General features: G+C 41.2%; 1 protein-coding gene across 1 annotated transcript; it reads right to left on the bottom strand.

Annotated features, from left to right (window-relative positions):
• Positions 1–2,125: 2,125 nt before the first annotated feature.
• LOC120424691 (60S ribosomal protein L10) lies at positions 2,126–3,985 on the bottom strand. Its single transcript, XM_039588870.2, has 5 exons — positions 3,857–3,985; positions 3,566–3,594; positions 2,992–3,297; positions 2,620–2,782; positions 2,126–2,397 (listed from the first exon to the last, which is right to left on the bottom strand). The coding sequence occupies exons 2-5, from the start codon at positions 3,586–3,588 to the stop codon at positions 2,233–2,235; spliced, it is 657 nt and encodes a 218-aa protein (XP_039444804.1). The 5' UTR covers positions 3,589–3,594; positions 3,857–3,985; the 3' UTR covers positions 2,126–2,232.
• Between the last annotated feature and the right edge of the window lie 8,815 nt (positions 3,986–12,800).

The following is a 12,800-nucleotide window of genomic DNA, read 5'->3' as shown; positions in this document are numbered from 1 at the left end:
ATATTTTTAATGTGAAAAAATTACATATTTAAAAAAAATCAAAAATAATTTCTTTCTAACTTTATATTATTTTACAAACTTCAAAAATAAAAAAAATGCAAAAAATTCAAAATGTTTTTTTTCGTTTCGAAATTTAAAAAGTTAAAAAATCAAATATTTTAAATATTTCAAATGCTTCAAAAATTAAAAAAAAAATCTTTTAAAAAATCTAATTTTTTTTCAATTTTAAAAATTTCTAAAATTTGAAAAATTAATAAAAAGAAATAAGGCTTTGTACGCCCAGTAAAAAACATATAATTTAACCCAAAAATGTAATGTAAACATACTTTAAATGTGTTGGCAAATTTATGACTAGAAAGCGTTTTTATTTGTATTTGTTTTGGTTGTTGTTTTTATCTTTAAAAATGGCATAGTTGCAAAAAGGCGCATTTGAACAAGAAAATCCAAAATGGAATACAATTTAAGTTAAAGTAAATAAATGAAGATGCTAGTGAAGATGCATTTAATTTGAATGTCAAATTTGAGTGACTGAAAAAGAAATCAGGAATGTGGTTCAAAACGACTTATTTAAATTGGAAAATTGTGGAAAAAGTTTATTTTTATTTTTTTTAATAAAAAATATTAAAGTACCTAAATTTAATATAACCGAATTTAAACAGAAAATTTGAGCATACATTTTCAAAATTAAAACAGATTAAAGCAATATTAAACTGATTTTAACATTCTAAAATTATGTATTGAAATTCAAATAAATACCAAGCGAAACAATGTTATTGGGCCAATGTGAGTATCTTGCTAACGTCAGAGGAGGAGTAAGGAAAAATTCCGAGTACTTATTTTTTCCTAATTTTATATTAAGTTTTTCATTTCATTAAACAATATTTTGAATAGTAGGGGAACTATGCCCTTTCTCAGCCTATTTCTATTATCGGCCTATCAGCGCACTTTGATCATGAATCACAGCTTTCGTAAAGTGTTTTTGGCTGTTCCAAAGTAATAAAAAGCTCAAATAAAAGTGAGCAAGCAACTCTCCATTGTTGGTACATCTGAAAATGTTGATTTAATAGCGGAAAACGGCAAAAGTGATGAGAATTGGTCGAACGGCTTAGACTGATTAAAATGGGTATATTTCCCCTAGTACCATAAAACTGGATGACATTAATAGCCATCAAGGCTAAAAAAAACAAAAACAAAAAAACAGTTGGAACTGTTTTGTAAATTAAGAGACAACAGGTAACCTTCTTATAAAATTCAAACGGTAAAACAATAGCTGGCCGCAAAGGATAGCTTGCTTGTTTTCAAATCCACATTGGTTCATTCAAAATGTTTTGGTTTAATTTTGTTTTTTTTTTTCACGCAATATAAAAGACCTTTTCAAATGTCCGGCAGAAGATTGACAATGCGATGACCAAAATTAATCCAGCACTGCCAAAACGCGACATAAAAAAAATAACCTGCATCACCCCAGATTGCCAAAAGTCATTTTCCTGCATAAACTTGCAGCACAGGAGGGAAAATATCTCCAAACTCGAAGAATCGAAATCGAAAAATCAAACATCGTTTACGTTTACAAACTAACATTGGCCCAATTACATTGTTTTGCTTGAAAAAACCATCCGTCAGATGATTAGCTCCCGAGTCAAACCTGAGTTTTGTTTAGATTCGGATGAACTCGAAGCTAAATTAGCTCTCGCCCAAGTACCGCGGGTGCCAAATTAGCTTTGCAACGCAATTAGCTCCCTGCGGTGGAGATGCCCTGAAACTTGAGTTGTTTATATATCTAGATTTTTTTTAGAAAAGGTCCTATAAGCTGTTGTGTTTCATGTTTATAGGACCTTCTCGAAAAAAAAAAAAAAAATGTAGTTTTGTGTTTAGCTGGCAAATTCGGAGCCAACAGGTAACTTTTTCTCAAAACTTCAAGTGTAAAGCCATAGCTGGTCATCCCAGCTATTTTTTAACACTGCGGGTTTGATTGATACTTGTTGGCACGGAATTTACGATAGTTCTGGAAGTCAAAATGCGTATGCGCCTTTTTCAAATGTTGCTCCATTAAAAGCTTTTTTCATCCCAATTCTTAGTTTGTTCCCCTTCGGACCGTCATCAATAAAAAAGAAACTTGCAACACTTTCAACGATTTGCCAGCCAAAATCCGGAATCTTGTTTTATTTTGATGGACTTGTTTTCTCCCTTCTCCGACGACACCCTTCAGTCAATTCAACGCAACGAACGCACCTACGCCAACCGCGCGCGCTCGTGCGCCTCCCACTTCTTGAGCGGGCCGTGATCGTTGAAGAACTTGACGCCGCAGCCGTCGTTGACGAGGCGGCCCTCGTCCCAGTACACCTGGTACTGGTCGCGGTCGTACTTGGTGAAGCCCCACTTCTTCGAGATGAAGATCTGTAAGGACGGGAAGAGAGTTTCGACGGGTTTAGTTGGGGGGAATTTTTTTGTGGGTGGTTTTTTGGGGAGCGATTTAAGGAGAAATCAGTCAAAAAAAGTCAACGTGAAAGGGTGGTTCTTAATCATGGTTGCGGTCAGAGCCCTGTGCTCTGAAAAAGCTTAATCATCATGAGATTGCAAACAAAGCGCGCGCGGATGTTTCTAAAACGCGCAACTCACCTTCTGACGGCCGGGGAACTTGAACTTGGCACGACGCAGTGCCTCGACGACCTGCGGCCGGAAGCGGTCGCTCGAGCGCACCGACATGATCGGCTGGCCGATGCGGACGCGCGCGACCGTGCCCTGGGGCTTGCCGAACGCGCCTCGCATTCCGGTTTGGAGTCTGGGGAGGGAGAGAGAGAGAGAAGATTCGATTAGAAGCTAGTTTTGGACGGAGTTTGGAGGGTGGACTTGACGCGTCAATTTGGCGTCAGTTTCTGTCAACGTGTAAAAAGGGTAATCACAGAACGGTCATAACCCAGAGCTCTGAAAAGGCAATATCATCACGGGAAGGCGGAATTCCGGGTTCGGGAGTTCCAGGCTCGTGCTCACCTATCGGCTCCGGCACAGGACAACATCTTGTTGATGCGGATGACGTGGAACGGGTGCAGCCGCATGCGGATGTGGAACTGGTCCTTGCCGCAGAACTTGACCAGATACTTGTTGCAGCAGATGCGGCCCGCCTCGAGCGCCTCCGACGACAGCTGCTCGTACTCATCCGACACCAGGTGGACGCACAGCGGGAAGTCCTCGACCAGGGCCTTCTTGCGGCCGAGATCGAAGATGCGGATCTTGGCGTCCGGGACACCACGGCAGAACCGCGACTTCGGGTACGGCTTGTTCTTGCAGTAGCGGTAGCTGGAACGAGGCAAAAATTAGCAAATTTCTCCTTTGAAAAGATTTGAGAATTTGGTCAAACAATCTCGTATTTTTTTGTAGCAACCAACATTGAGAAGCGATTCCATCGAGTTAAGGAAATCTTTCTCACCCTATTGTTTGCCGATTTGTTCTACCTTTCTAGAGCGAACTGTCATAAAAACAAGGTAATTTCTCATGACTTGCTTGTTTAAGCACTGTTTTAGAAAGGCGACTTGTTTGACCATGAAAATACGCAAAAAAAACTCACCATCTTGCGGGACGTCTTCCCATTTTGAGCTGAAAGCAGAAACAAAAAAAAGGTGCCAAATTATTTCACCACACACACAAAACGCAGCAATCGGCGCCGATCCCAGCAATCCGTGGCCACGAAACGTCACTCCAAGGCCGCGAATGTTGACAACACCAAAAAGTGTGTCAATTTCCGCCGGAATTCCCCCCGGAATGCCGCCCCGATTCGGACGTGGCCGGGATCGGCGCGCGAAGCGCTACCAAATGCACGTATTCAGGTCACACAATTCTAACAATTTCACCAACTTACGCGGTATTTAATCTACTAGTGGGCACGCAGATGTGTGTTCACTAGTGGCGAACTAAAACCGGAAAGAGCGTTGACCGTTTAGGTTGGCAGCGCCGTAATGTGACAAGTTGTCACTGACAACTGGCAGGGCAGGGGGAGTGTTGACGAACGGCGTGACACGTCGTTTCGTCGAGTTTTGGCGGTTTCGTCGACGTTTGTTGAAATCGATTAAAATAGAATACAAACGCCCGAAGAGTATGCAATCCCTGACTGAAAAGTCCGTCATACGTCCGTCGTTTGTCGTCCGTGCAAATGTCATACGTTTTTGCACCAAAATGTCGTATTGTACGACATAGTCGTACGACATTTGACCGATGTCGCACGGTTTTGTTATTAAGGATTTCGTGCTATTCCGTAGTAACATTTCAATAGGGTGAATCTGCATTTGTAAACAAGCAGTCTATCCCTTTCGCTCAAGTGACAGTTCACGTCAAGTAAAAGGGGGATAGACTGCTTGTTTACAAACGCAGATTCGCCCTATTGAACTGTTACTACGGTATTGTCGTGTGCTGTCATTTCGAATTTTTAGGTTGAAAAAAAGTTTTGTTTTATTTTTATTCATTTGTTTTTATTCAAGCAAGCATAATTCATCTTTTCACTTTACTTTTTAACTTAATTTAACTTACGGATCGCCGATTCTTCTCCGACTTGAGTTCCTTGGGATGCTTTCGCTTGGGATTCACCTTAAACGAGGTTTCCGGCTCCACCTCCGTGTACGCACGAGAGCAAGCAGCAGTGAAGTGCTCAGTGCTCTATCGTTTTTTAGGATTTTTTCGCCGTAATTGATTTTGATTACCCGAAATTTTTCCGAGGCCTTCGGATAATAGAGTCTGGACGTGGTCTGGACTGTACAATTAATTAATTTAGGAATTCAGAAGTTAAGAGTTCAGGAATTTTGAGTTTAAAATTTTTGAACGTAAGAATTATAGATTTTTTAATTTTTGGATTTGAAATTTTTTAAATAATTAAGAATTTTTGAATTTAACAAAAAAAAAAAAACGAAATGAAAATTCACCTCCCACGGAAGGCAAAACACCAATCCGTCTTCTCAATTGCAGACCGATTCCTTCCCGTACCGTCATCCGGCAAGGACCATGGAAATGGACATGACCCGCCGGGTTAACGATATGTCCCGTCCTCGACAACCGAAATCTGGAATTCCAGAACATAGGACACTATGATTTGGCCACTCGCCCACTTCGGCCGGAACTTTCCGGAAAAGTAACACCCGAGGGGCAGGACACATCTAATGGATTATGATTTCACTAATCAATTAGCGCTGATTATTGTCTAATAGTTAGTTGATTAGCGCTGATTTGACAGAACATTCCCCATCACGCCATCACCCTTCAAATGATCATGGCCATTGGTCAAAAGTCATTTTGACAGATGTAAGATTTACGTCGAGACCGCAGATGCAGATCCGTCGTTGTGATGGCCGAATTATCGCAGTACCCACGACCAAAGAACCTGCCACAAAGTCGCGCCCAAATTGGAAGTTCCGGCCCGCACCCCAGTGGCATCGTCTCCCGCATCAGGCACCGCGCCTCCGGCTCCTTATAGTCGTTCCTTCTGCCGCGTCGATATTCACTTCGTAAAGCTGCAAGGTTTCCTCTAGCAAGAAGGCCGCCGCCCTCATGGCAACAACATCCCTCAGCGGAAACTTGATGGTTGAGGAGCCACCACAGTCGGGAGCAAAAGGAAGTGTAGCAGAGTACGGTTCTTGTGGCCGCGAAAAGAGCCGATATTGAGCTTAAGTTGAACAATAGCTGGAACTCGGAGGACAAGCCGGAAAGGTGAGTTGGTTTCTCTCGTTGTTAAGTTGCAACTCATTTTATTTTTCAAACAGGTTGTAGTTCATTTGCTGCCTGACACACACACCGGTTCCTGATCTAAAACGACGTATGCGATTAATGGTTCCACGGAAAATGCCCGGACGAGGGAGTGTCGGGGGCGCAGCTGCTGGCGATGCGTCTCACCGAGTTCGAGCTTGATGCGTTCTTGGCCGAGATCAAGGAGGAAATGTTCAACAAGGGCAACGGCACCAAGTATCGCTTGCTAGTGACCAACATCAAGGATTGCAATAATCGGTCGCTGTTCCAAAAGATTTGCTAGAAGCGCATCGAGGCGTGCCATCTGGTTCGCATGATCCCGGAAGAGTTGACTAGCCAGGAGTTGGCCCAGTGGCGAGAGAACGAAAACAAGCACCAACTGGATATGATCAGAGTGATTGCTGGCTTGCGCGTAGAACTACGTGCTGAAGACACGGACCGGTCGCGGAACCGATATCGAAGCAAACACTATTTAGCAAAGTAGATGTAGAAATCGAATTTGAAATCTGAAATGGGTGAGAAAATGCACAATCAAACAGAGAAGATCATTCACCACTATCTAGTACAGTACAGCAAATTGACGATTACTTTTGGAGTTTTTGATAGTATAATGTTCTGAAGCTTAAGCGCATTTAGCTGTGCATTATCAACCTGCCAGGCCCAGATAGACCTGTTGCCGGAAGTCACCGTGACTTCATCTCGTTGATGTCTCGTAGCCAGGCTACTTAGGAAACTTTCAACAGGTTTGAAGTATCTCGTTGCCGGTTCCGTGGATGTCACGTAGCCAAGTAGTCGCAACTACGAGCCGGCCAAGAGACCCTCGAGACTGGGACAGAGTGTACCAATGAATGTCTGATTAAAATTACAAATAAATTGTTCGTTGTATTCGTACTTCTTTTGTTAGATGTTTTTTATTCTCGACGCCGGAAAATCCCAAAAATTGTTCTCGATGTTTCCGCATTCTAACTCTTTCGTTCGCGTCGATCACGGCAGCACCATTAACGCCAATGCATATGACCGACCAAACGTCTACCTTTCGGGATGTGTGAAGAAGCTCCAATCACCTGCTTCGCCACTCCGTACTTGGCACCGGCAACACCGGCAGCCAGATCCCGCCAACCTGCGCCTTTATCGCACTGAATCGTCGACGGAACGGCAATATTCAGTAATATCGACGAGATAAACTACAGAATCGTCATCTGGGCCATCACCACCTGCATGGCCGCACACGATCCAGGTGCAATCACAGGTCCGCTACGCTCAGTCAGTTTTCAGTTTTCTGATCATCCAGATTTCCGAGATTTCCACACAGAATCTTTTTCACCGTCTCCATGTTCTTCTAGAGCTTCTTGTACGGCAGGTACACGTCCAGATGGCCCCGTCCTACGGCCCTGATGGCCCCGTCCCCGTCCTGACGGCCTTCTGGATCTCAACGGCAAGCAAAGCAAGCAAGCAATTTTGTTTTGGTTTTGTGTTTTTGACATTTGTTCATCAGACCAAGATAATGATAGAAGGTGGGACCCGGTAATCGATTAGCGTCACACTAATCAACTAACTGATAACTTCTAATTATTTATCCGATAATTATAATTGATTAGAGCTTGTGTCTCACCCCTCGGTAACACCACTTACCTATTAATCTGCCAAAATCCCCCCGAAGCCCAACAGCAACGACAACTGGTTCGATTCGGTTGAAATCAAGTTCAAACAAGATCAACTGAAGAGAACTGTGAAAATCGTGACGTCGAATTGAAGAAAAATCTATGGAAAAAAAATTGTCGGGCATGTTGAGTGTTTGTCGTCCTTTCGACCAATCGATATCGAAACGGTAGAATCGTATGGTACGTTCGTTTGATGGCTAGTGCCACACTGAGTGCCGCACTCAGAGCTGTCAAAGTGTTTCTTTGAAGAAACTCGCGCTAGTTCCGCACGAGTTTCGCCGCCATCTTGGAACTGAAACTCTAGTGCCGCACTCGATATTTTTTCAGTTTCATGCGAGTTCCACGCGCACTGACAAATGACGTTCGATTGAACCAAAACTGACACCGACGAGTGCGGCACTCAGTGCCGCACCGGCTCTTCAAACGAACGTACCAGTAGAATCAACGCCGTGCGACAACTCGTACGACGAGCGACATTTTTCAAACAGGGAAACCACGCGACTTCCGAAAGGTAAAAAAAACGCCCGGAAAGTATGCAATCTACGAACGAAAGTGAGATAGGGTCCTAAAGCCCTATGTGATTTTTTATGTACAACGGTAAAAAACACGATTAAAAACCATTTCTGATCACTTCTTTTCATTTTAATGCAAAATAATAAATAAACAAGACAACATTTTTTCGGTGGATCAACCACAGACAAACAGATGTAAATCATTGAAGAATTTTTATAAAAATCCATCAATCACAAAAAAGTAAGACAATAATCATCAACTACACACAAAAAAATATTTCCGAATGTTACATCATTTATGATGTAACACTTTTGCACGTCATTAAACATTTAAATTTAAATGCAATTTGATGTAAATTTGCAACAAATTATACGTAAAAACATGATTTTACGTGTGATTCAACCGTTTACGTCGAATGTCAAATTTACATCAACTGATGGTACGTTCGTTTGATGGCTAGTGCCACACTGAGTGCCGCACTCAGAGCTGTCAAAGTGTTTCTTTGAAGAAACTCACGCTAGTTCCGCACGAGTTTCGCCGCCATCTTGGAACTGAAACTCTAGTGCCGCACTCGATATTTTTTCAGTTTCATGCGAGTTCCACGCGCACTGACAAATGACGTTCGATTGAACCAAAACTGACACCGACGAGTGTGGCACTCAGTGCCGCACCGGCTCTTCAAACGAACGTACCATGAGTTTACATGTGATTCATTTTTTCCGTGTCGAGTAAATTCACATATTTTTTTCTGTGTAGCTCAATCTGGTGGCCAACGCTAGAAATCAGCATTGCGATGTAGGAGAGCTGTTAATGTGTTAGTGCAGCGGTTCTCAACCTTTTCTTGGCTGGGTACCCCTTTTCGTTTTGCTTAAGCTGCTGGTACCCCTTAGTTTTTAAACATGAAATTTTTTCACTTATAGGAGTTTCTTTTATATTCCAAATATCGGATTTTTTTGGTATGAGAAACTTAAATTTTGGAGAAAAAACAATCTGTTTAAATGTTCTGTAGCTGTAACTCGGGGGACATTGATAAAATTCAAACTAAATCGGGAATATTCTTGGAACATTTTTTTATGCTTCCTGGGTGTTTTTGAAACCGCATTGACTCAGGGTTATTCAAAAACACTTAAAAAGTGAAAAAAATTTTTATTGGATATTTAAATAAATCGAAAAATATTGTTAAAAAGATTAATGTTTGTGTCTAGAATTGTTTTAAAACAAACTGGGTAGGCCAAACAATGCCCATGTAGGGGAAAGTGAGGCAAGCTAAGGAAATGCTCGTTAAAACCCATTAAAAACGTTAAAAAATCTGTCGGATTTTTTATAGTCATCTAATCCCAGGTCTTGACTACGACTTTGATAGAACAAGTTTCTAAAAAATCCAGTTTTTCACGATAAAAGTAGATTATAAAATTAATTTTTAGCTGAAATAATAATATTTTACTAATAATTTGATCGTTTTTTGAAAAAAATAATAATTTCTTGTAGATAAATGGAAATTTTTTATAATAACGTTATATTTTGTATGATTTTTTTATATTTTGTATGAACATTTTTTTTAACATTTTTTATCAGTTTTTAAGTACTTTTATGCATCCATATCCCAATAAAATATGTTTTTGCAGCAATTCGTAATTTGTTCCATTCTTAAAATCCATGTGGTAAACTTGCCCCACTTAAACAAGGTTTTTTAAAAGCTTTCAACAAAAACAACGAAATGATAAAACATACTTTATAATAGGTGCAAATCATTGGTAGGGACACTACTGATTCAGGAAAATTGCATTTTGATAAATGAGCCTTAAAACGAACCCTTAGCCTTATTTTGTACTTTCCAAAAATTATAAGAAATCAAAGGCTTTGAAAAAAAAACTTCATTCAATCTTATGCCCCATGGTGGTTATGTGGTAGTAGAGTCAACTAATTGCAATGCTAACAACAATTCCTCATACTGGAAACATCGAAATTGTAAAAAATTACGGCCATACGAGCGATTATTCATCTTGCCCCATTTGGTCGTCTTGGCCCACCTTCCCCTACTTTTCTTTGATTCATTTTTTCTTTCCTGCTGAATTGAAAATATTGTAAATTTTACTAAAAAACTTGTTGATAAAGTTAAGTTTTCGAGTTGTAACTATTTTCAATTTAAAAAATCAAATATTTTGCATCTCTAAAAAAATTCTTTAATGTTATCTGAGGCGAATCGGGACTACAGTATGAATAGGGACAGCAGTTTTTAGAGCACTTAAAAACTTGAAATTGGGAAAACGATGCACTTTTTCAGATGTTGTGTGTCTGTTCTATCCGAAACTATTAAAAAATATCAAAATATTGTACAGTAACAAGGCTAAAACAGGTGTTCCATATCAATAATAAAAATATGTACCTTATTGGGTAACATTACAATAAAAACATTTTTTCCTAAGTTTAATTTTTGGCAAAACTTAAAGACAGGTCGAAAAAATAATGTTAAATAATGAAACTTTAGAATCTTTTACCAAACTATTGAATTTTTTTAAGAGATGGTAGTTTCGTTTTTTTTCTTTTCCAGATATGAGACAAAAATTTAAAGAAAAAAATGAACAAAAATCTAAAAAAACGGTACATTTGATTTAATGAATAAAATTTCTTATCGAATGCAAGCGATTTTTCTCATTTAAATATTTTCTATGTGGTTTGTCGATTTTTTAAAATCATAGCTTGGCCAACAATTCGAAAAAAATATTTTTCTGGGAAAACTATATTATAAACTTTTCCAAAGATTTGTGATCAGAACATGCCATCTCAACGTACAGATTTTCGAAAATATTCATAGCACTTGTGTATGGACAGCCCCCATTTTGTATGAATCAATCAATAATGCAAAATAGTTGTTTTTCAAATTTAATGATAATCGATTAGCAAAAACGAAGTGAATTAAATAATCTGCAAAAAAATGTTGCGTTGTTTTTTTGTTTCTAATCTGTTGCTTTTCTCAAATATTTTGTCTGGGATATTATTCAAATGTCCGCCATTACGGGGTTTGTTTTCCGGTACCCCCTGAGACCGCTTGTGGTACCCCCAGGGGTACATGTACCCCAGGTTGAGAACCGCTGTGTTAGTGCATGTGACATGTCATGTGGTAGTGAGAGTTGGCACTGCAACTTGGCAGATTTGTTTACTAGAAATTTCAAGGACAAATCGAAAAAAATTCAACGAATTTGATGACAGTTTTGCCGCTGTTGGGCCTCGGTGGCCCCGCAATGGTTTGGGGATCTTCTTCTAGGTGATGAATTTGACAGACCTACAGATGGGTTTCTTTTCGTCGGTCAATCTCCGAATCAGGTTTACTTCAACCTGGTTATGGCCAGGGTACTGGTGCCGCCAATCGACAGCAGGATCAAGGCTAAGGTAAGGCAGATTCTGTATGCTTTCTGAAGAAAGAAGCTTGGGCCGTAAGATTGTGGTGGAATTTGAGCTAAAGTTTGCTTTTCATCGCGAGGAGAAGGAATTTTAATCAAGCTGTTTGAATAACAATAAGCTTTGCACCACAGACAAACAGACGTGACTCTCCATACAAATTATTTTTGAAATCCATCGTCCTTCATCAAACCACCAAATCACGGCGACGCCAGCGCTGCCTGGTGAGCTTATGCCGAAGCGCAGCCCAAACACACCAATACAAACCCATTACTGTCATGTGTCATGTTAGTGTATGCGTGAGACAATCAAGCCTTAACGATTGTAAACATTAACAGCTGTTTCGAAATAATTTTGTTGTTGCTGATCATCAGTAACAAAATCAAAATAAATAAATCAAAACCGACGGCCGAAAATGACGGTGGGTCGGTTCCACGGTCGGTTCCGTTTCCAAGGGCAGAACCTCATGAGGCAAATCATGCGGCAGCACCTGCAGCGATGCAAGATAAACACAATGATAGAGACCACACCACTGGTCCTCCCCGTTGCTTGCATGTTCCGTCTAAGATTCCTCCTCCATCGAAAACATGAACCATTACACCTGACACCAGATATCCCGGTCACGAAAACACCAGTAGTGGCCGCCGGAATAGGAAAATTCAATTCAAAACTAACGGAATTGATCCCCACGATGGGCGTTTGGAAACATCCGGGGGAACGTGTCCACGGCGCAATTAAGTTGCCAGCCAACAAAACCAAAAGGACCGAATGAGACAAAAAAAGTCGCGAAGAGTGGCGCTCACGATCGACGCAACATCGTCAAAATGCCAAAAGGACGACCAGCAGCAGCAATCTGAGCAGCAGTCCACGAAGGATAAGCAGGTTGCTCCGAAGGAGATGACTCCACCACAGGATCCGGCTTTCTCCGCAGTAGCGGGCGCCTCAGCAGCAGCCTCGACTTCGGCAGGCAGTGGAGCAGGCCTATCTGGTTAATAGTGGGGTAAAAGCTAGGTTCTGGCACTCGTTCTGCCTCGTTGTACTACTCCATCATGTCCGACCGCTTCCGGTCCGTCACGCTGTCCGAGTCGCCCTCGTGGGGTAGATTCGCCTCCGATTGATACACCCAAAGTCGTGCTTGTCGAAGAAGTGCCCGTAAATTTCCGTTTGCTCGTGTTTCCGCCGGAACACTACGTCCGGGACCGCTGGCTCTCGTCGTTCAGGTGCATTCGGCCGGATTCGAACTCTCCACAGATGAAGCGGCCTTCCGGCGGGTTGAACTGGAGGCACTCGAGGTGGGAGGCTGTTTTTTTTTTGTTTTCATTTGCTGCCTCACACGTGCTCACGCTCAACTTAAAAACAAAAAAACACGCATCACACACACTGAGAAAAGACGGGCGAGCTGTCACGACAGCAGCGCCATCAGCGCCGGGTGAGTGGATGCCGAAACAAAATTGAATTTGAAATAACCGTTTTTGAGGGACGATGGTTCGGCACTCGAGT

This window comes from Culex pipiens, chromosome 1, assembly GCF_016801865.2.
Source record: "Culex pipiens pallens isolate TS chromosome 1, TS_CPP_V2, whole genome shotgun sequence".
NCBI classification, from domain to species: Eukaryota; Metazoa; Arthropoda; class Insecta; order Diptera; family Culicidae; genus Culex; species Culex pipiens.
Note: the sequence above shows the minus strand (reverse complement) of the source record. Positions and strands in the feature narration are given on the sequence as shown.